We start from the raw sequence: 23,581 nt of genomic DNA on the forward strand, positions 1-23,581 counted from the left end.
AAAGTTTTCAAAGTAAGTCATACCAGTCCTTCAAAAACAAGCCTGCAGAACAAATTGACTCCTGTTTCAGCAGCGTCAAAAACTGTCACAAAATGATGTTGAAAAATGAAGATGCTACTGAAACATCAAGGCACAAAGGGTAAACTGTTCCCAGAAAACGGCTTTTTTTATGCAGGAGTCTCCAAATTGTCCTTAAGCAATGAGATCAGGACAGAAACAAAGTCTTTATCCACAGTTTATCAGATTCCTATACTTTGAATGACTGCAAGTGAATGAGGGAAGACAAGTTGAGTTTCTGTGACACTTGTTCTCAGTCGTTTGTTCCATATTCACTGATGACCTTTCTGTGCATCCTCTGGATCTGGTTAGTTGTACCCCTTTTCCCCTTCTTATTGGTTCCCTCCAAGGAAGCAGGAAGGCTGAAGAAAGAAAAAAAAGATTTATTTTATGTTTTTTTATGATAAAAAACATAAAATAAAAAAAAGATTTTAAAAAAAATACACACACACACATGGTTGTTAATGTCTATGTTCAGCAGCAGGGTCGCTGAAAAGTGCATTTGTAATGAGTTAAATTGCACTGTTACCACGGCTCCTAAGTTAATTTAGGCACTTGACTAGAGGAGCTCTCTTAAAGAACCATCGCTGCAGATTCCTAAACTGTGAGCTCATAGTTCAGACTCACACATTTGGGTCACGAGTTCATTTGAGATGACCGGTTTCATTAAATAACTCTGTTTCCATTACAGGGTGATGACTGTACCCTTGATCTCAAAAGTCACAACGACAGATAGCTCTTAACACCCTTAATGTCCCACTGCTTCATGTCAACTAAACTCATAAGGAAAGTCAGTGTGTGTGTGTTTGTGCATGTGTTTAAAAATACTCGACTGCTTGGTGAGGGAGGGGCAGGCAGATGTTATTTTGAAGGCTCACGTTGCATCTTAATTATGTCCTCAAGTGAAGCTGGTTTGTGTCTACTGAGGTGTAGTACAGGCAGATGACCATAGTAAGGAAAAACTCGGAGAGGACTCTAACTCGGTGGAACATCTAAACACTGAAGTGGTACTTGTAAATAACCTTCAGCACGAGCTTAACGTGAGTGCTTCTCAGCTCTGTGTCACCTCATTCCCAAGAGTCTGGATGTTTTCATTCCTTTTCATCCAACTATTGCAACAACTCGTTTGGTGATTAGCACAGAAAGGAAATGACATGTTAAGTCAGGTGTGTTACTACTGGCACACATCTGTGCCTTAAATTGCCAAATGCTTGAAAAACCAACAATAATAATAATAATAAAAATTATGTTTGTTTAGCTGAGGCATTTGTTTGGGATTCACTGCCAGTCTCAGCTACTGGGAGTGAACTTGAGGATATTTGAGCAATGAGAGGGTGTGGTGCCACTCTCTCCAAAACCCAGATAAAATGATTTATACATAAATTAAATAAAAGCTTTCCCACGCCAATAAGTCACAATTTGACTTCCAGCTATTTCAGTCCAACCAGACGACAACTTAGGATACCTTCGAAAATCAGAGCTCCTCGTCCTCCCCAGTGCTGCCCAGGTGTCCCGTAGACAGGTGCCGGTTCCTCCCGGTCTGCACGGCCTGTAGGTTCTTATAGTGCACCAAAGCCAGAGCAATCTCTGCGTTCCACGCTGTGCCGTCCTGCGGACACCGAAAGTCAATTTCCTTGCCCGTAACCATGACCACAGTGAAGTACACCAGCCCACGCTTATACTCCACGCAGTCCACCGTGACCATGCGCTCAAAGCGAAGCTCCTTGACTTTGGAGCTCGACGCCAAACCCGGAGCATCACCGCCGCCTCCTTTGCAGTTGTGCAAGCGCAGCCCGTCCTCAGTGAGGACGCAGCGCTTCTTCTTCCACAGCTGGAGAAGCCCACTGCTGCGCTTCTCCAGCAGTCCGTCTCTCATCGCCTTGGCCGCGAACGACATTTCCACGCTGAAGGAACGTCTTCAGTACGAGACTCTAGGCAACTTAATCCTCAGCAGCGACGTGTTTCAAGATGAATTTAATAAATACGCATCCCGTGTCTTGCCGTATCAACGTCCCTCGGGGAAACAGATCAGCTACAGTAAAGATGATGTTAAACACATTTGTCTATGCCACACAGTTTGGGAATAAGTTCAGTCTGTGCGCAATGACAGGACACCGTGCGGGTTGGTAGGCTGCTCTGCTTGGATATGTTTGAACATGCCCGGCTCCTGTCTGGACCTTCTCCCCCTTTCAACTAGCACCCCGCCTCCTTCTCAGTGACGGCAGGAGAAGATCCGGGCTGTTTATGAAATTCCCAGCTTGAGTGTGTGCGTCAGCGTACAGTGCGCGCGAAAGAAAGACAGGCACAGAGAGTCAGTTAGTGCACGCTGACAGTTGTGTTTTACAGCACTCTGCATAGCAGCCTTTTTATGTGATGGCGGAGAGAGTGCTCAGATCTTTAACATAGCAACACCAGGGTAAATATACTTAATCTTTACGACTTAGCTCACTCAAGTAAAAAGACAGAAGTATTAAAGAAACAAAAGTAGTGCAGAATGGCCAATATCAGAATAAAGGATTATAATTACGAGTCCACCAGTGTGTTCATGTTCATGTTTAATGCTGCCAGTGGTAATTATGGGCCTAACTTGATCATTGGTTACCATTTTTTTTTCCTCTGTTAATTCGATTCATCTTCAAAGTAACTCGTCACGTAATTATCAACGTGAAAGCTGAACGTGAAACATTTTTTAAAAACTGATTTCCACAACAAGGGTAAACAAAAATACAGAGTAGATGGGTGCAGGCCTTACTATCTCCCTTTGAGGTCGCAGTGCACCTGTAGAAAAACCTGCTAACACACCTTTCTGTATAAATGAGTAAACTAAAATTCTAATACGCTTAAAGTGCAATAAGCTCCCATTTATAAGCCTTTAAACTCCTTATTAGAAACGATGTAATCTCGCCTCTCTGAGAGCTGGAATGTGAGTGGGTGGCATGGCGGATAAAGTTGGATAAAGAGTTCAAACTGTTGTATGACTAATCAGTCAGTTAGTGATCATCACTTTCTGGAAACAATGTCGTTAGAAGGTAGGGCTACACGCAAAGATGTCCAATTTGCCTCATCTACAGATTTCACATTAAAAATAAAGTATTTACAAGTAGTGAAATAAAAATGACAAGTATATTTCATTTGATTAACAGATTATGTTTTCATAACTTTAGAGCTCCGCTTATTCCTCCGAGCTTTCACTTCTCTGTCAAACTTCTGTGGGAAACATCAGTGATGGAATTTGTTGGTAAATTCTTTCTGACATTCTTACGTGATAGATAAGCTTTGTGGGTGGAGTGTATCTGTGATTCCCCCAATTTTACAAGATACTGGACTTACCTGGTCCCAGTGTGTCGCGTGTTGTGAGAGAAATGTAACCTGCACGTGTCATTTCTTAAAACCAAAACAGAAACCACCACCTATGATACTCGCCTTAGACGCAAACCGAGACACGGAGGCCGAGGAGGCAGTTTCACTTCACTTTGTGCCAATAAAAACAATGACATCAAATACATTCTCTCTGTAGTTTATTTATCATCATGCTATTCAGAAAGCATACCGTAATTGTCGAAACTTTACATAGATGGTTGTATAGGTTATCTTGTGATGCACACGTGTCGTGTTAAAAGGTGATCGTCTGACAAAAAGTGATTTCCGTTGATTGTATGTGTTTTTTATGTATGTGTGTGTGTTGTTTTTTTGGTAGTATCTCTGTTTATATTGAAAAATAGTCTGCAGTCAACACCATTTACGAAGTTGTTATATATAAAATAAAAAGGTCATCTGTTTAGCAGGTATCTTTTTGACATTATTGTACACACTCTATATTCTACAATATAATCAATCCAAAGCATCTTTGTATAACTGTTGTGTATTTGGTGCAATCTCTGGTGCAGTGAGAGTTTTACATTCGTAATTAAAGGATGTATAAAAGTCTCTTTGACAAAAACTGATTGCAGCTTCTACCTCATGACATAAATATATTTTCTGACTTCAAGTGGCTCGATATCAATCAAGAGAGATATGTTTGACACATGTTTCACAGACCAACAAGTCATTTACTGTCATTTAAGTACGAACAATAATTTTGGGGCAAATACCGGAAATCGTTTTTGGCAGGCGATCATTTTTTTATCACAACACCCGGGGTTGCAAGTGTTGAGAGAAAAATTAATTCTTAATGAGAGGTTATTTTGAGTGCAAATCACCCATGCAGTTTTACATAGATATTCATGTGCATTAAATGTGCATATGTGGCAACACTGACTGTAAGAGCAATAATATTCACCTGTGTCTATGAGATTATGAAGGTGTCATCTTTTCGACTGTACAGTTTATAAAAGCAGCTTTCTATCAAGCGCGTCTGTGGATATAGGTCGTCTGCCCCCTGCAGGAAGAGCCAGGCAGTGCAGTAATCTGGAGCTCTGCTGCTGAAGATACGTGGTTCCTACTGAGTGTGCGCCAGCGCCCCGGCTCCCAGTCCATAGCCAAATCCTTTGGGTCCGAAGTTTTTGCCGTAACAAGCTGTTGAGAACAAAGGTAATGCCATAAGACTCCACGCTTTGCCATCCTCCCATATATATTAGACAAAGCTCACTGTGGCCTGCTTGGCTATCAGCTTTGATTTGAGTGTTTGATTTCCATCTGGCAAACATGATATTCCTCGACTGAATGTCTCACAGTGACCACAGTTTCTTCAGGATTGTTGGTAGAAGGGTTTTTGACTTCCCCCTCAAATGTGTTTTTTAGGCCATGCTGACTTCTGGATTTACAGACTCAATCACAGATTGAGTTAGCATCAGCCTAAGTTGGTGTGCACTACTTAGCAATGGTCTTAACAAATTAATTTTACATATGAGCGAACTGAAAAATATATTGCACCACAGCTCCCATGCTGGTTCTTCCATATACAGACTATTTCATTTTTGCACCCTCTAAATGAGTGTTACACTTGTGTACTGCTCAAGTGCAGATTCTGTGGCATGTTTCGGCTCTGAAACATGATATCAGTGTTAGATTTACACCTTTGCGGTTGTTAGATGGCAGGAAGGAGTAAACACTTTAATTCAGCAGTTTAATTCTGAACTTTGTTTGCTGGGTCTCATATTCCTCAGCTACATAGCACATATTGAGTACCTGAAAAACGTGTTTTTCTGCTCTGTACATGGGGTTGGGTTGACCCAGACAAAATAGAAGGGTTAATGTGCCCATAAAATAGAATATTGAACTGAACGGTGTTGGACCCTGGGAGCATAGATAAGCTCCAGTATTAGTTACCAGTGGGTTGAATTTACAGTACACACCTACAAGGTATTATGACAAAATAATACAAATGAATATGAGCCTGTGATGTTGTGTTAACTAGTTTGCTGCCTTTTATTGAATTATACACTTGCCGGCCACTTTATTAGGTACACTTGCTTAACTGGTCATTTACAGAGTATGCTCTGAAAAAGAGAACATATCTAGTGAGTGGCATTTATCTGGAAGAAATTGCCTTCTTGATGCCAGACGTCAGAGGAGAATGGGCAGACTGTTTCAAGTGGATAGGAAGGCAATAATAACTCAAATAATTACTCGTTACAACCAAGGACATCTATCTCTGACTGACCTCTGTCTCATTCCTGTCAGCTAATAACAGGACACTGAGTGTCACGATCCTGGGTCTTTTGACCCAGCGTTTTGAGATTTAGTTTATTTTGATGTTTATGGTTTATGTTTAAGTTCATTGGGTTTTCTAAGTTCATTTGTTTATTAGTTTCCCCTTGTGTTTTCAAACCCTGTGTTAAGTCTCCCTTGTCCTTTATGTGTTTCATGTCTGCATGTCTTTTGTTGTCAAGTTCATATTGTCATGTCTGCGTTTCATTATGTTTCCTGTTTTATTTTGAAGAGGTCCCGTGTTCCCGTGTTCAGTGTATTTAACTTTACGTTTTCCCTGTGATGTCGTTATGTTCATGTGTGTCAGCTGTTTCCCCATGTGTTTCCACTTCCCTCATTAGCCTCCTGTGTTTATTTAGTCTGTGTTTTCTCACTCACTCTTTATCAGGTCGTCTGTTGTTTCACCATGTTTCCAGGTCTCTTGTAGTCATGTCCAGGTCTGTTAATATCAGGGTTCTTTATGTTGTATTTTAGTTCACCCAGTTTGGGTTAATGTTTAGTTTTGCATTAGTTTGCCTTTGCCCATTGTTGTGTCTTTTTATCAGCCTTATTAAACGGCTCGCCTTTTGTTAATATTCAAGTTTTGTTCCAAGTTCGTTCGTGTCTGCATTTTGGGTCCACTCTTCACAACACATACAGTCTGCCTCAGCCAGAATGTGACACTGAAGCTACTATGTGCAAACGTTCAAAATTGGATGATAGAAAATTGAAAAAATTTTGTCTGCTCTCAATTTCTGCTAAAACGTTTGGATGGCAGGGTCAGAATTTGGTGTACATCCTGCCTTTTATCAACAGTTTAGACCGCTGATGGTGTAATGGTGTAAGAGGTAGTTTCTTGAAACACTTTGGGCCCATTAGTACAGCTTGAGCACTGTTTAAACACAAACAGCCAGTCCAGTTCATCCCTTTAGTTTACCTGTCTTCAGATGGCTTCTTTCAGCAGAGTAATGCACCAGATCATCTCAAAGTGGTTTCCTGGACATGACAGTGAATTCACTGTACTCAAATGGTCTTTACATTCACCACATCCCAATCTAATAATTAAGTTCTTTTCAGTTTTGTTTATGTAGCACTTTATCACAAAAATAGTTACCTCAAGGCCATTCTTACTGTAAGTTAAAGACCCTACAAAAATAGAGCACTTTTGGGATGTGGTAAAACAGGAGATCTGTGTCATGGATGCGCAGTGGACAAATCTGCAGCGACTGCTTGATGCTGTCATGTCATCGTGGACCAAAATCTCTTTCCAGCACCTCGTCTAATCTGTGATGTGAAGAATTCAGGCAGTTTTCAAGGCATAATCGGTTTAAGCCATTACTAGCAACGTGTACCCAATAAAGTGGCTGGTAAGTGTTTGCTAGTATTTATTGAAATGACTCCAAGAGTAATAGTTTTTTTTTTTTTTCATTTAGCACATAACTCGATAGATATACAGTGCATAGTTTGTGTATTTAATTTATAATAGGAGTACAGATTTTGATCAAGAGAGCCTTTCTGAGTCATTGTTTAACTTGTTGCAGGCATGAACTTTGACTCCCAGGTTTAGAGTTCAGCTGAAATCGTAAAACTTCCATTTTTCTGGGTAACTGCCCCCTCTGTTGTATTCTAGGGTTTATTACAACTCATTTGGCCATTCTTACAAAAAAAAATGAGTTCATTTTTAACCACAAGCCTCATTTATAAAGACTTTTTTTTTTCTTTCAACCCAAGTTATATATATTTAGTGTTCCTATCACCTATATTATATCTCTTTCAGATCCTTCCTGGGCCTGAATGGGTTAGCTTTCCTAGCTTTGCGCCCATGGAAACATATCTTAATTGTGACTGTAAGTCACTGACCCATGGGAAATGTTTGAAGTTTGGAGCCATTGTGGAGGTATGTTATACCTGCATTCTTTTTAAAGGCCAGCAGGGGGCAGTAAGTGCTGTGGTCTGGTTCTATAGAAGTCTTTGAAAGAGAGCGTTTTACCTTTGCAGTAGATTTCCCCATCCTTATCAGCTAGTGTGGTTGATTCAAGGCTCTTCCCACAAGTGGCGCATGTAAAACATCCAGTCTTATGCCATGCCTGTAAATATATGCAAGCCTCATTTTAAAGTAGTTGTGTTTTTTCTTGCATGCACTCATATATGCTTGTGTTTTGCTTACACTCCCAGCTCCCATCACTTTCTCAGCAGCGTAGACGGACTTGCCACAGCGAGGGCATTTGTCTGAACCTCCAAACTTCTGAGCTAGCTTGGAGGGGTTTGGGTTGGTGGTAGGACGATGGGGAGCGGGTCTGATGGGTAAAGAAGGCAAAAAATGTGGATAAGGAGCCTTAAAAAGCATCAAAAAGTATGCTTGCCTGTGTGTTACTCACTCTTCAGGTTTAATTCCCAGGGACTCTCCTTTGTCCATGCTGAGGGTTCCTGCTCCTTGGCCGTAACCATAGCCTTTTGGCCCATATTTCTTACCATAGCATGCCTTGCAGTAGACTTCATCCATATGCACAGCAACCGTTGTGCTGTCCAAATTCTTCCCACACACCACTGTACAAAGAGACACATTATTATTGTTTTGCATATCTTTGTACTTTTCGTTGAGTATGTTCATGTGTTTATATAGGCTCCCAACTGTTTGCCTTATAAGGAACATTTTGTTTGAAGGACCATGTTCTCATCTAAATTCCATCACAGGAATGTTTGATTACGATGCAAGAACACAAATAACTCCTCCAAACCCCATGAACCCACATTTCTTTCAAACTTCAAGATATCTAATTTATCATTATGAAGGATTTACAGTTCACAAGAGATGAATACTTGTATGTGGAGTGGTCAAAATGTTTTGTCTGATGTCTCCTTTTTGAATTGCTGTGAGCATTTTAGCAATCCTGCTAGATTATATCACTTCCAGGAAATCCTGTTTCCATTACTCACACATGCATATTTGCAGTTTCACCATACAGCTCAACAAACATCAACTTGCTGACCCAAGCTGACCTAAACTACATGTTGGGGATCATAACTGGTGAAGAAAAACCCAGCCGAAAGGGACCACACGTCAGTGTACTCTTAGTTCTGGTCCCAAGCCCGGACGGATGGGGAGGCTTGCGTCAGGACGGGTATTTGGTATAAAATCGTTGGCAGATGAAATATGCAGATCATCAAGAATGACATTTTCTGGGTTAAGAACCGCTATCGGTGCTGTTGACTAGCAGGGTCAGTAACTATAGTACTTTTGGCTAGGATAGGGTTAGCAAGGGGTGGAGGCAGATGATTGGGTATGGCAACACCTAAAGGGAAAAGCCAAAAGAAGAAGAACAACTAACAAAGAAAGCTCAAATAAAGACAAAACAGTGGTCTTCAGTGTGAGAGCCATCAGTGTCCAAGCCAGAAAAAGCCAAAAACAGGAGCACCACTAGGAGCGCAACCTGAAATGTAACCAAGATGGCGCCCGAGGTTTACTGGGTTCTCCACCTTAAATTCATCGCTGGTAGTTCTACCATCCTGCATATTAAGGAGAACATTCAGCATAAACAACCTGGAATGTGCTGCTATTTCTTCCTAGTTTTTGCAGTGGACTTCCAGGGAGTGACGCAGCGATAACAGGAATGGTCCCAGAGGTTTACAAAAAGCAGGAAACTAATCTAGAAGTCGATAGAGGCCAAAAATACACCGGTGTCCTTTTGTTTTTTTTCATCGGCCTAGTTGCAGACTGTTTTAATCACATGTTATAAAGACACACGACTCTTCTAGGTTAGTAGACTTTTTGCTAGTGCGACTCCTTGGAAGTTGAAAAGTTTTTGTAGTGCTAACACTTAGTCATCAATGTAAATAACTGGATTTTATTAATATAGAAGACTTTTATATTAAACTGGCTAATCCTGAAATGTGTTGATCTATTTTCTCTCTGCAGCTCATCTGAATAGACTCTGACAGGAAGTTAGAGCGAAAGGGGAACTGATCAGTTTAAGGCTCAGTTTCTAGGAGACAAAAAAAAAAAAAATTATTATACCAAGATGTAGTTCAAATATAGCTTAGCCACCCTTATACAGCATTTTCTCTTTGTCTGCACATACAGACGACACATAGTCGACATTAGGTTAATATTACATGTGCCTGTAATACGTGTCAAAAGTTGACTGGGCTCCACAATCACAGGAAACAGTAATCGGTTAACTCACTGCACAGGAAGCAGGATCTATGAAAGCTCCGCCCATCACAGAGAACCTCTTCTGCAAAGTAAACAGTCTTTGAACAGCGGCCACACTTGTTTCCTCCTCCCAAAGGCATCCTTTAGTAATCCATGTTACACAGAGAAAAAAAAACACACACACTGGTTATTTTGATATGAAATGAAGCTTTGGTAAAACAGACTGTAGAAACAGCTGGAAAGACACTAGAAGGACCTTAAAGGTGTTCATACATAGAGATAAAATTCAAATGATATTTTACTGAACTGCTTTAAAGGCCTTTAATTAATGAGTGGAAAGGGCCCTAAATTGAAAAACAGATGAATCAGTGGACTGTTAAATTCCTTAACAGAACCATCATGGAAACGCAAATAGCTTTTGTTTTAGGAAACCCATTTAAACAGCCATATTTGGTTGCCTGTAAATCTGGCTTTGTAAGGCTAGGCCCAAAGACTGTAATTTTATTCCTGCCAGTTCTCTGTGGTTTCTGTAATGGACAATCAAGCCAGGACTGCACTGGAAAATTCTAGAAGAGTTCTTTTCTGTAAAAGGGCCAAAAAACGAAAGGTCTCTTTCTTAAAAAAATAGAAGTGAGTGTGGAAGTTACGCGTAAGCATGACTTTCTGAGGAATCTTAAAGTCGATGGCATGTGAAAAACCCTGGCATCCAGTCCGTTTCTATCCAATGTGCTTCTAGCACAACCCTCCCTGTCCATTCTTGCATATCTACTTCCACATTCCCACATTCCTGACCGTGTAAACCCTCCTCCTTCATGGTCATGTCTCACATTTATCATCTACTCCTCCCTGTCTTTCTCTTCAGCCCGTCACCAGAAAGTACCTCATACCTGCAGTTGTGTTTTATACGGCACAAAATATGTCAAAAAAATCGACAACTACATCAAGGTTAGCTTGCTTTTTCTAACTTAGATTACCTAAGACTTCTGGGCACCATATACAGTATGACTCACTCAGAAATAACAGGCGGTACCACAAAGCCTCTGACTCTATTTAAACATTTTCAAACCCCCAGTTAAAAATAACTTAGTACTTATACTTACTGTGAATATGAGCTCATTTCACTATGATACAGAATCATACAGGCGTGTCAGGCTGCTGGTGCACAGTGCCTTTTTTGTCATTGTAAACACAGTTTCAGTTAAGGGACTGAATGAGTGTGAAGAACTAATGCAGTTTTCTTGGATGTAGCTGAGACTTTAGAAGACTCTTATTCCAGTTTATAAATTATATGAGTTATTTATACATATCGTGGACATATTTGGCTTTGCAGCTTTAAGTTGAAGGTCAGTCATATTGTCTTGTATTGAAATTGGAACAGTTACAGCCACAACTCACAAAGAGACCACTGGCACAGCCACGGAAGTCTAAACTGTGTAAAGTTTAGGGAAGCAGTGGTGAATGAGAGTATTGGATGCATAGCTCAGAAGAAAGTGAAAGGTCTACATCATAAATGTTTATATGAGGAAGATGGAGACTAGCTGGCATTTTCAGTATCCTCTCATAAAGGACGGCAGTTTGCGTAGTTTTACAGTCCTGGGACATTCCTCATTTCCACTTAAAGTAGAAATGCAGGGAATGTTTTGGACCAAGCAGTGATGGAAACATTTTAGAGTTTTCCAGCAGTTGATTTTGGAAACTGTGACTTGAAATCTCAAATAAATGTCTAACTCTTCCATGTCATTTTGGAAGGGTGACAAGCAGCAGCAGCATCAGTGGTTAAAAGCTTTTGTTGTTAGAAATGATCCCGGCTCCCAGCTTCAGGACCATGTAGATGAGAAGGTGAGGAAAATGCTTGTGAATACTGTAATCAAGGCTATCAGTAATTGTTTAACTTTGTGTGGTGCTGTTGTTGGTGCTTGTTCACTGATAGAATAGGTAGGACTGATTTGACAGTTAGTTTGACCACAGGAGGGAAATTCATAGAGAAGTGGGAGAATTCTCACATGATGGATGAAAAGGTTACTGGAGACATTAGTTTTCCTTACATTTATATTACATAAATATTCTGTGTATCTGCTAAATTATTTCCATCAGGATGAATTCCAGTTCATGCTAATTGTGGTGGCTTTGCATGTTTAGACCTGCAAGGACACGTAGATCTGTATGAGAGCGCTTTAGAGAAGGAGCAGTAAGGAGTGGAAACTCACACAAATCAGGAAGTCCACTAACAAATTTAATGTGACAGCATGTGATATCTGTGTGATTCAGGCAGAGCTGAATGTTGGTGAAAGTTTAGTAGGAAGTTGCTGTGCTGTATTTTCTTTATTATGCGTTACTATTCCTCTCTTGCGTTAATGTTTAGCTGCTCACTCTCTCTGAAACCTATTCTCTAACACTTTTCTCTAACGGAAACATAAAGGCACCCTGTGGTATTGTGGTATCACAAGTGTTGCAAGTGTTCCCATCATGCATCAGCTAAATAAGAAATTAGACAGAAGCAAACAGAATCCATAAGAATTCAAAATAAAAAATCATTACTTACTTGCAGCGAGTAGGGGCTGTCGGTCAGGGATGATGGGGAGGAAGATCTTTCACAGGTCAGAGTAGCGTAAATGGAGCGGTGTGGTATGTTCAGGAAACCAGCTGTCCACAGTTAACTTTAAGTAAGCAAGAAAAATAAAAAGTCACTCCTCTTTAAAACCTGATTTGAATAACTTTTATTGTGTTGCTATCCTTAAGGAGAGTGTTGGTACGCTCCTATCCGCTGTAACACTATTCCAGATGTGTTGAAAGGGAGGAGCTTCTGTTGTTGCTGCTCCAGTCTGCAAACTTAGACCGTGTGGAGGATCAGGGGAGCTTACTCTCCAAGTGAGAGGCAGACACAGTGAGAGCGAGAGGTGGGGTTGAACGGGGAGTAGCCGGGATTCAAAAAGTGTGTACTGGCTCGCACAGCCGAGAGATTTTCTTGTTGATTGCACTCCGTGTTTTGCAACTCTCTTGCACAAGGGCTGACCTTCAATTTGTCAGACAGCCGCCAACAAACACTGAACCGTGATACTAAACTATGTGAACTTCACATTGCTGAAACACTTTTATCATGTATAAACATTAGTGGCATTCTGTGTTCCAAACTGTGATATTTTTTCTTGAAATGCAGACAGAACACAGCTCTTTTACTAGATTTCTTTAAGTTGTAATAAGAATGTGTAAAAGTGACCTTCGAAATAAATGCACAGAGAATTCGCTTAAGCAACTGTGCCAGATTATTGTTAATGTTTTAATACGGTGCTTAGCATTTTTATTAGACCAGCACCCAATGTAAGGTTTACGCCACAGCTGCCCTAAATTACCAATATTATTTTTGGATTAAGATGTTAAGTTAAAGTTATTTACTTGCATTTCTGAACAGAAAAGGTTTAGTTTTAGTGGTTGAATGTCATGCTTGACAAATTTCAGAGAAATCCTGAGAGCTGGCTCAAATTTGGGCATAAATTATGAATTCGTTTTGTCATTTGCCTCATAAATAACAATGTACGTTTTAGCTTTGATCACGTTTTTGACAGATTTCTAAAATATTTGTGTCTTCTTGTTTTTATGACATCTCATCTTAACAATCAGTAGATTTCTTACTCTGTTTTACTAACTACTCACAGGTTAACCTTTAATAGCTAATCAGTTTTGAATCAGCTCTCAGCGTGATGCAATTTCAGTGATTCTGTTTTATTACCGAAGCATTTAATGACCTTTAGGCACGAGCAGCAAAAGGTCACCCTGATATGCTTAATGGATGAGAAACAACAGAAACAGATGGGCAACTTGTGAAAATGTGTATATGATGCATCCAGCTTTAACATGACTTAACGCTACTGCCACCATGTGGTTGAGATGGGTAATATCAGTAGGATGCGTTCCTGATTTTAATGTTGGATGCTTTTTGGAAATTTACTGGGTAACTTGTGCTGTCATTTTCTGGGAATAAGAAGAAAAGAAGAAAGTTTTGCCTTTTCAAGGCTTCATCAGATCATATAAACAATTGACTTGTTTATATGATACCCTTCAATGCCCAGGGTGGCATGGTGCCTGTGATGTTGTCATTGTTGCAATAAAGTGTTTGAGTTAATTTAATGAAAGTTAAGTAGCACAACCAAGTGTTTTAGAGCACCACAGCTGACAAACATCATATTATTTTTTGTTATTCATATGCGTAGAGGGATTTCTGATGGCTGTGGGTGTGAAAAGCTGCCCTTTAAGACCTTTTCAGGACAAACTAAACTTGACACACGATAGACTTTCTCAGATTTTGCCTGTATTGACAAGTAAAACTAGCTTTTGAACTGGCTGTTTGTTGCCTTTATGACACATTTTAAATTAGTTTTTAGTTGAGCCAAAATATTTGAATAATTAAATGACCTTCTTTTTTAATAACTATGTAATTTTATATAAACTCAACAGTCACAGCATAGCTTGAAATTTAGAAGTAATTGATTTAGACCTGCATGCAAATTTTATGGCTTCTTTTTTGCCCGTTGTTCACAGAGAGACAAACAAACTGCTCCAATCACATTACCTCTTCCTCAGCTTTCACCTGAGCAGATTAATAATAATAATAATAATAATGTGGGCATTCCCTCTTAATTATGTGCTGAAATTATGGCCTAAAGCGAGAGTGTGCTAATTTGCAGAAAGAAGCAAAGCTCAAGTGGAAGCCACTTGACATTAAAGCGTGTAAGAGGAGCCCTTTAATGAGCCATTTTCTGTTGGTGGCATTTGGCGCTGGCAGATTCCATGACAGGCAGAGTTAATGAATGGAGTCAGATTCTTTCAGTTCCCCTTTTCCATCAAGCTGACGTGAAATGGAATTAGCTCATGCAGCATGCATAGAATAAATTAGACTGATTGCAGTTCGGGACATCAAGTGACAGATTCATTATTATCTTGTTGTGTGCCGACCTCAGTCAGTGCTCATGTTTTCATAGTGGCACTGACTTCACGGCAGCCTCGCATCACCACATGAGTAGCATTCGGCAGTTTTCTATATGTTATTTATTATTTGCTTCATCATTTGGTCATTAACATATAATACAAATAATGACAACTGCTGTCTGTATTCTCCCTTATGCTAAGTTTACCCTGACACAAGTAATTGATAAACAGCTAATGCCCTCAAGATGGACCCAACAGTATTCAGTGATCTGCAGAGCTATGACTTCTGGAAATGGCTTTAATCAATCATAAGTGTGCGCATGATGTTGTTGTATCTAACCTAAGACTTTGAAGGTTGCAGTAAAGTTGCAACATCCACTGATTGTTGTCTGTCATGTAGTGAAAGAACGGCCTTCTTGTTTTTTGTTTTGTCCAGCCTCCACTCTTAGACTTTTTGACTTCTCGTTTCTAGTATTTTAAAAGTTTTAATTTCACCAAGAATACAACAGCACGTTGTTGACACACTGTAAAAAGAATATAGAGAAAAGATTTTCATGTACCATGCACACTACCTGTGTTACTTTCTTCTAATTCCTCTTCTATGTACCAACCTGATCATAACATCCTGTTATAAATTTCACCTGACACATTAAACGAGCAGTGAGGAACATGCAAGATCTGGAGAAAAGTCATGATCAGTTTATGTCACAACAACAAATCACAACAGCAGTCACTTCAAGTTTCCTTATATTGTAAGGGGAAGACTACAATAACATAGAGACAAAACCTATAACTTACCAAATTTGTTTAGTGAGATCAGAGATCAAGTGATCAGTAGAAACTTTCTTGTACAGATTTTCTGTACAACCAAAAAAGTGGTAGGATAAAAGTTTTAGGCACTTAATTCATGGTTTCATTTTGTAGACCCAGAGGGAATGCCCAGTTTTTATATGCAGACTGTGTAACTGCAGTGATCCTCAAAGCTTACGTAATGATTTGGCTTTCGTTTTTACAGCACCCCTTTTTTTATTTAAGTATTTCAGAGCTTCTTATTTTTTCTTGAGACATTAAATAAATAATAATAAAATATAGGTCATGCATGTCATATTTATTACCATATTTAACAATGAAACATACTGTGTGTACACATAGTTTAAATATCAGGACATAATATTAGCAGGTCTGCTTTGATTCAGTACCTTTACTAAACCTTCTGGCGTTGTGATTTACAGCTTTCCCACTGGTTAGACTTTGCTTGAACTTGCTGGTCTCAAACTAGCATACTGTAATATGAAGATGATACTCTGCCACCATCTAGTGGCAAACATGCATTCACACAAAGCAGAGTCATAAATACAGTAGGAACAAGCACAGATGCTGAAACACTGTTCTAATTAGATGCTGTGTACACTTTCACAGAGAACTATGAACTTCCCCTCAGCTGCAATAGCTCTGTTTTTCTGTTTGCTTCTGTTTGCGCTTCCTTCCTTCTTTTGTTTATCTTAATTTCATTTGTCTCGGTCAAGCTGCCCATCTGAGGCTCCGTGTTCCAGACAGCACGGGGTCAACATGTTAGAGCGGGGCCCCCCTTCCACCCCACCATATGCCCCTCAGGGTGACAGTGACACAAGTGTCCCATTGTCATAACAGCGTCTGTCAGGGTCTGTCTCTCAGGGGGGGGAATACATGCCTTGGGGAACGTCAGAAGATTAGCCGTGACATTAACCCCCACCCAAACACCCATCACACACACACACATATGCACGCACACATGCATCAATGCAGATGGCTGCACACTCCTACCCATAATCCTCAGTCACAAGTCACTTCCCGTTTCATGATGAGACAAAGCAACAGATCATGTGTTTGTTTTTTTCTGCTTGTGACTGACTTTGTTGGAGAATTTTCGCACGCTTTAATCTTTTCTCTCTGTAGCTGGAAAGCAAAGGAGCAATTGTGGCATTAAAGTGAGTATTTGGAGGTGAGCAGTAAAGTGATTGTGGTGTTTGTGGTCTAAAGCATGAAGGGAATGCTGTAGTATGTGCCTGTAGTATGGGAAAAGAGGGAGGGGGGGATGTGTGCAGTATACATGTGTTCTTGGCAACATGCTGTGTTCTAATAGCATACATCCGGTTATTGTGCTTGGTTTTCATTATTTATGCATCTCTCTAGCATACAGAGCCAATTCTTGATCAATATGTGATCAGCCAGAAAAGGCTCAGGTTGTATTTTCCTGCCAAAACAAGACTATAAACCACCTAACAGACCCTAAAGTCTCACCCATAGTTAGAAACTCTTAAAAAGTAACCAACAGCTGAAGCTGATCTATAATCTACATTATAAAAGGGAAGGATGGGATTCTGATTTTGTTGTGTGTCACAGACTTCATTAAATATGCAGCACTGGCTCTTATAATAGTGGGTCGAACTCTTGGCCAGCACAGCAGAAATATGAGCAGAGATGCAGAGAAAGGCACAAATGTGGCCGGGTGGACCGATGATTACAAAAGGTAACAAACGTAGAATTATCAAAATAAGAAGGGCCCTTTTTAATAAATTCATAAGAGTTTGTGAATAAATTGTAAAGATGACCAGGGAGATGTTGCCCAGCAGTAAAATGACATAAACCAGCAGTGATTTAACCGCATTTGTCTCTCTGTTGATGTGATTTTTAATTCAAGCAGACCTCCTACTGTCTGATGAGATTTTTATAGTGCTCATAGTTTATGAGTATTGAAAAAAGAGTTTGGAAGACAAGCTTAAGGTCAGGGATCTGGGATGTTTTTGTAATGTTACTCCCAGTTTGTCAGCTGGGAAAAGATCAGGAAAAGGTTTACTCTGCACATGCTTCTTTCTCCATCACACCTCCTCCTCCTTCTCTTCTTTCCTCTCCTTCGTTTGCATCACTTATTTCTCATTCTGTCTCGCCTCCCCTCTTTTCATTAGAAGTGTGGGACAAATTGGAGGAGTGATGGATGAGCTGCCCTCCTTCATGATGCCGGTTCATTCAGGCATGCACACTGATATATAAAGAGATATAGAGGGCAGATGTGTGTCTATGTGTGTGCCCGTTTGTGTGATTATGTGTGTTTATGCTAGTGATGTGCACATTCTCATTTGTCGTCAGAAAATCTATCATTAAGGTGGCACTTTTTTTTTTTTTTCTGTCATCCTGATTTCCATGACCACCAATTAGGTCTAGAAAGCCAGATGATGGGTTTAGGCTTCTCACATTTGTGGCTACATCTGCTTAATTACCATGTATTACTCACACTATAGAGGCAGCCGTGATTGCGCTCGCACAGACACACAAACCGCACTCATCCAGCTAATGGACCAGCCGGGTCTTTGCTAGCTGGGCTTATATTTCACCCAGGGAGAGGGAGGGAGGGAATGAAGCCAACAGGTCCATTATTGAGAGAGAGCATCATAGACAGACAGGGAGAGAGAGAGATTGGGATGAGGGGAGGAAAAAAGAAGGAGGTGGGGATACGGCTGCAGGCGTACTGCGGCAGCAGCAGAGCGGCATGACGTGATAGGGGAGTAGAATGACGGGGACACACACACACACACACACACACACGCTTGCAGCTCAGAGGCCAGCCAAAAAGTAGAAAGAAGCTAAGGCAGGGATTGAGCCAGCCATGCTCAGCAGCATACAGATTGGACTCCAACTGGAGACTGAAGCAGGTGAGTGAAGGCTTGTGTTTACTTTAGCTAGTTAATATTTCAGATCCTTCTCTATTTCTAAAGTATATTTTTCTCTTCTTGGATATATTTCCTGTTGATTCTAAAAGCACAGAGTTACTAAACTGTCTAATAAGTGGACTATGTTCATGGTTGTGCGACAGTTAGAAAAATAAGAGAGAAAAGATGGGCCAGTGAAGAGGATTACAATAAACGAAAAGAACGGGAGCAGGATTATCTAAAGGATGAAATGATTGGCAGTTGACCTGAGTCAGCAGTTTGGCTGTATGACTCAGTAAAGCATGTGTAGTATACATATTGTAGCGTGTGGTACATTTGAAAAAGATGTCATGTTGGTTGATGTTGAGAAGAATGGAGGCTGCTTCTCCCATGGTGATATTTATATTGTCAGTAGTCGGGTTATATTTTCTTCTGTTTACTTTGTGGGTGCATGTGTTTGTACCCTGGCTTCTATAATAAGAGCATGTGCAGAGGACGTGTGTTAGACAAAGATCTTTTTTTATTTAAAGGAGTACAGCAGCTATCCTCAGTACATTAAATACTTAGAGAACCCATTTTATCACACCAGTTCCCAGCAAGGCTCATTTACTTTACTATGTCCCAGTGCAATTTAGAGACTCAAGGTTCGGAGATGACTTATGTGCTGTGTTGCGGGATTTCTGATGGTGACACATTATGTGTCATTTTGGGTAACTTCATGCCAAATACATTTCCATTTTGGTCAAATGAGTCATGATAACACAAACACTCTTCAGCTCTTGTGTGTATGTGCGTGTGGTCCAGGTAGTACTTACAGTGTGTGAGCTTAACTCTGTTTACACCGTCACATAATGATCATGTGTTTCTTTTGTTTTATAATGGGGACGAAAGCTGTTCCCCAGAGTGTAAAACATGATATTTTACGACGAGAGCATGCTTTAAGGACAGGGTAAGTTAATGTTTAGAGTAAGCCTCCAGAAAATGAATCTAGGTTAGTGTAATGCCCTCTGAGGTCATAGATACATGACTGTGGTCTTTGAATCTACATGACAAATGTCATTTTTTTCTTTTGGCGAAAGGTTAGAATACTGATTCCATCAAAGAAAGTCACTTTGAAAATGAGTCACCTCGAAAGAGAGGTCCCTGATTGGCTGAATGTGTCATTCCTGTTTGTTCAAGCTTCCTGTCTTGGTGAATGGTGAGGAGCTGCGAACCAATGGGAGAGCAGTGGTGAGGATGCAACTGTGATCCAGGAAAAAACAGCCCATTGTTCCTGGGACGTCAGAGAAGTGTGACCTGCTTCTGGCCGGCTCCGTCTGCTTAGCCCAACGGCACACTGAAGAACTGGGAAACTCACTGACAGGTAAGACTTTCGTGTGACACAGCAGAGCCTTGAAATTTAATCATATGTTCTTTTTGAGCTAAAAACATTGCTATGTTTATCTTATGATGACTTTCTTCTAAGAAAACTGCCTTCCCAGGAATTTATTGTACCACTGGCTATCACTAGCTTACTCTGATCCACGGCAGTACTTTATTGCTGTTGTTCTGGCTGCTGTCATAGTGGAGGTGATTAATTCAATGTACTATAGTTTCCAGCCTGTGTGACACACAGGCACTGCTGATGCCCTTCACAGACAGAGAGGCCTGTGTTACCAACTCATGTATTGATTTTGTGATGAGTCAGAGGGTGTTCATCACAAGGGTGAGTGTGCATGTCTGTGAGAGAGGGTATACATGTTTTTCTCATAAGATATAGAGTAACTCAGGTCAGCCACAGGCCGCCATGGGAAAGCTGAGCTAAATCAGTGTAATGTTATTAAATTACACTGTTAACATGTAGCATAATGGTGGCTGCAATGCTATCCTTGTTCTTCTGTCCTTCAGGAGAGTACAAACCTGATATGGATGATGTTTCTGATAGGTGTAAAAGATGCTATTAATAAGCTTGCATAATTCACCTCGCAGCTATAATTAATTATAATACAGGACTGTAATGAATGAGAAGCTGTGTTCCTGCAGTTGCAGACAGTACCCAGTAGATGTCAGCACCACCCTAGCAGAGTGAAGGAGAGACCGTAGTAGGTCCGTGCAGTAACCCACACCATAACTACACTGATCTGTAGCAAAAAAAACCCCCCAATTTCTCTGTAGGCTTCTGTACTGTGTTTGCGTCAGTGTACAAACATGATGATGTCCTTCAAAACCTCAGGGAAAAGGGTTTTATTTATTTCAGCTGGTTTAAGTATGAAAGCTAAATCATGATGTCAGCCCTGAGGCCCGGGTCTGTAGTACTCAATACATAGTGACTGATAGTGATGGCAAATTGATTTATGATTTAAATTCAAAACAAAAGTGATTGATTGTTCAACTATTTTGTCACACAATAAGATATGTAAATATTGTTTTTAGCTATTAAAGTGCTGTTTCCCACTGCTGTGAATCTGGAAAAATATAAAACTAAGGTGAAGCTTTACAAATATGTACAATGAAGCTGAATGATTCTGATTGATGCTAATGAAACTGTCAAACTAATCAGCAGCAATATAAACATCCTTAAAAGCTGGCCTCATGTTTTTGCATTAGCACGTGCCTCAAACAGTAAAAATAAAAACCAAACTCCAAACTAATTCTTTTAGACACAGACGTCACATGCAGTTAGACATACAGTGAAAGGAACCAACAGACGGTGTATTGTAAAGTTGTTTATGTAACAGGATGATACAGAGCAATCTTTGAAGCCTGTAAATCTGAACACATGACAAAGACAATGTACCCAACACACGTACGACGTTTGTGCTGCAAAATATCCTATAATAACATAACTGAAAGAAATCAAACTACACTAGATTATTTTTCCCCCTAACTTACAGCTGTTGGTTTCAGTCACCTTTTTTGTATTTCCTTCTTTTACACACACACACACACACACACGTAAACACACACTTCAGGTATTCATATCTTGTGGTGACATCTAATTGACATAATGCTTTCCCTAGCCCCTTACCATAAACCTAACCCTGAAAAATGAATGCCTAATCCTAACCCTTATTCTAAACCTAACCAAAACTTTATTGTAACCCTGACACTAAAACCACATTTTGAGTGTGGAAAAATGCCTTCAAACTTGTAGGGACCAGGATTTTGGTCCCCATAAGGGCGGTTGGTCCCCACAAGTATAGTAAACTTCCCCTTTTTAGTCCCCACAAAGATATGAATACAAACACACACAAACACACACACACACACACACACACACACGCTCACATCACCGTCAGCAGCTGAGCCCCTGTATGTTCTTATACAGCCTGCAGAAGTGTTGGTGTGACCCCGGCATATCCCCAAGGGAAAATCAAATTTTCATACAGATAGACATAGAGTCAGCCCACACCTGTGCTCCTGGAAATCCTAGCAGGTCCTATAGCAGACAGAAAGAAATTCTGATGCTCATTTTCTGTCTGGACCTCCCAAGAGATGGAGTGTGTGAGGAAGACACATACAGAAACAGACAATGAGGAGGGGGAGGAATTTTTAGGGAGTAATAGGGGAAAAGGAGGATGGATGATCACATCTGTCTCTGTTTACCTACTGCTGCATCACTGCAGCTGTACGCTGCTGTGCAGGCCTACATTAGCATCAATCAAAATACCGCACAGCTCTCAGTTGCTTGTCTTAGTATGTCTGATTCTATAAGTAGGTGGAAGGAAGGCCTCCTGCAGAGAATCAGTCCTTTTTCTTCATAGGAGTTTTTTTTTTTAAGCTGAAGCAGTCACTCTTTCTCCTGCTTTTCTCAGACTGCTGGAAATGTGTGTCTGAGTGATCCACATGACACTGTGTGCAATGCTGTGATTAGATGCACTGTCAAATAATCCAGCACTTTATCCTTGTGACGGCTTAATTTGATACATCAATGCTTCACTAAAGACAGCTTCCCACAAAGTCTTCTGGCAGCAAAAGTTTTGCTGTTTAAGACGGGGCAAGTAGGGTTAAGCATTAAATCTCTAGTATATATCTAAGTATGTCTGCGTTCGTGTGTGTGTGTGTAATTATAATACACACGCACATACCATTTTTTTAAGTGCAACTAGGAAGAGAATCTAGAGTGAATTTGTACATGTATGAACATTTCAATATATGCACTCACTGGACATTTTATTATGTAAACCGTGCTAGTATTGAGTTGCACCCCCTTTGGCCTTAAGAACAATCTTCAGTCTTCCTCTTATAGATTCAACAATGTGCTGGAAACATTCATCAGATATTTTGGTCCTTGTTGACATGATAGCATCAGAAAGTGGCTACACTGTGGTCCTAAAGGAACTGGCATGGTCAGTAACAATACTCAAGTAGGCCGTGGTGTTTAAAAGACACTTAATTAGTATTAAGAGGCTCAAAGTATACCAAGAAAATATCCCCCACACCATTACACCACCAGCAGCCTGAACAGTTCATACTAGGCAGAAGGATTCATGCTCTCATGTTGTGTATGCCAAATTCGGGCTCTACCATCTGAATGTTGCAGCAAAAATAGAGATTTATCAGACTAGGCATCATATATTTAATCTTTATACTCCAATCTTGGAATGTATGTGCAAATTGTTGCCTTAGTTTCCTGTATTTAGCTGATGGGAGTGGCCACCAGTTTGGTCTTCTGCTATGGTAGCCCATCTGCTTCAAGGTTTCACTAGCATCTCATATTCAGAGATGCTCTTCTGCTTACCTTAGTTGTAATGAGTAGTTATTTCAGCTACTGTTGCCTTCCTACCAACTCAAAGCACTCTGACCTCTGCTATCAACAAAGCATTTTTTCCAAAAACACTGCTGCTCACTGTATATTTTTCTTTTTTTTTGGACAATTCTCTTGTAAACCCTAGAGATGATTGTGTGGGAAAATCCTAGTTGATCAGCAGTTTTGAAATGCTCAGACCAGCCCGGCTGGCACCAAGAGTCATGCCACATTCACTTACAGCCACTTAAATCACCTATCTAACTTCAGCAGGTCGTCTTGAGAATGTCTACATGCTTAGAGGAACTGAGCTGCTGCCATGTTATTGGCCGACACTTACGTTAAAAAGCAGCTGTACGTGCACTTGACGTTTTTTCCTCCTTTTTTGCCCTCCCTCCCTGCCTTTCT

General features: G+C 40.4%; 3 protein-coding genes across 10 annotated transcripts in view; 1 reads left to right on the top strand and 2 right to left on the bottom strand.

Annotated features, from left to right (window-relative positions):
- Nucleotides 1–205: 205 nt before the first annotated feature.
- Nucleotides 206–2,359, bottom strand: phlda3 (pleckstrin homology-like domain, family A, member 3). Its single transcript, XM_005478017.4, has 2 exons — nt 1,523–2,359; nt 206–419 (listed from the first exon to the last, which is right to left on the bottom strand). The coding sequence occupies exon 1, from the start codon at nt 1,952–1,954 to the stop codon at nt 1,532–1,534; it is 423 nt and encodes a 140-aa protein (XP_005478074.1). The 5' UTR covers nt 1,955–2,359; the 3' UTR covers nt 206–419; nt 1,523–1,531.
- A 1,199-nt stretch (nt 2,360–3,558) lies between these two features.
- Nucleotides 3,559–12,726, bottom strand: csrp1a (cysteine and glycine-rich protein 1a). The gene is made up of 6 exons (XM_005478020.3): nt 12,381–12,726; nt 9,870–9,979; nt 8,064–8,232; nt 7,853–7,982; nt 7,676–7,772; nt 3,559–4,572 (listed from the first exon to the last, which is right to left on the bottom strand). Exons 2-6 carry the CDS (start codon nt 9,976–9,978, stop codon nt 4,496–4,498), a joined length of 582 nt encoding a protein of 193 aa, XP_005478077.1. The 5' UTR covers nt 9,979; nt 12,381–12,726; the 3' UTR covers nt 3,559–4,495.
- The window catches only part of nav1a (neuron navigator 1a), a 96,651-nt gene continuing 77,995 nt past the window's right edge, over nt 4,926–23,581 (top strand). For 5 of the 8 annotated variants that reach the window (XM_025901480.1, XM_019349590.2, XM_019349595.2 and 2 more), the window contains exons 1-4: nt 4,926–6,143; nt 6,957–7,052; nt 7,463–7,582; nt 19,627–19,810. The gene's annotated coding sequence lies outside the window, so the exon portion shown is untranslated. Of the gene's footprint in view, nt 6,144–6,869; nt 7,053–7,462; nt 7,583–16,608; nt 16,729–18,345; nt 18,451–19,626; nt 19,811–23,581 lie in introns of those variants that run through there. The other 3 variants (XM_025901475.1, XM_025901476.1, XM_025901477.1) reach the window with 3 other exon arrangements.

Source organism: Oreochromis niloticus, linkage group LG20 (assembly GCF_001858045.2).
Source record: "Oreochromis niloticus isolate F11D_XX linkage group LG20, O_niloticus_UMD_NMBU, whole genome shotgun sequence".
Classification (NCBI taxonomy): domain Eukaryota; kingdom Metazoa; phylum Chordata; class Actinopteri; order Cichliformes; family Cichlidae; genus Oreochromis; species Oreochromis niloticus.

Excerpts from the sequence above, each read along its gene's own strand:
- phlda3 (XM_005478017.4), bottom strand. The coding sequence starts at position 1,954 with ATGTCGTTCGCGGCCAAGGCGATGAGAGACGGACTGCTGGAGAAGCGC.
- csrp1a (XM_005478020.3), bottom strand. The coding sequence starts at position 9,978 with ATGCCTTTGGGAGGAGGAAACAAGTGTGGCCGCTGTTCAAAGACTGTT. Across the intron at positions 8,233-9,869 it reads TAGATCCTGCTTCCTGTGCA|TGGTGTGTGGGAAGAATTTG; the intron begins GTGAGTTAACCG and ends CTCTTTGTACAG. Across the intron at positions 4,573-7,675 it reads TGGGGAAATCTACTGCAAAG|CTTGTTACGGCAAAAACTTC; the intron begins GTAAAACGCTCT and ends TGTTCTCAACAG.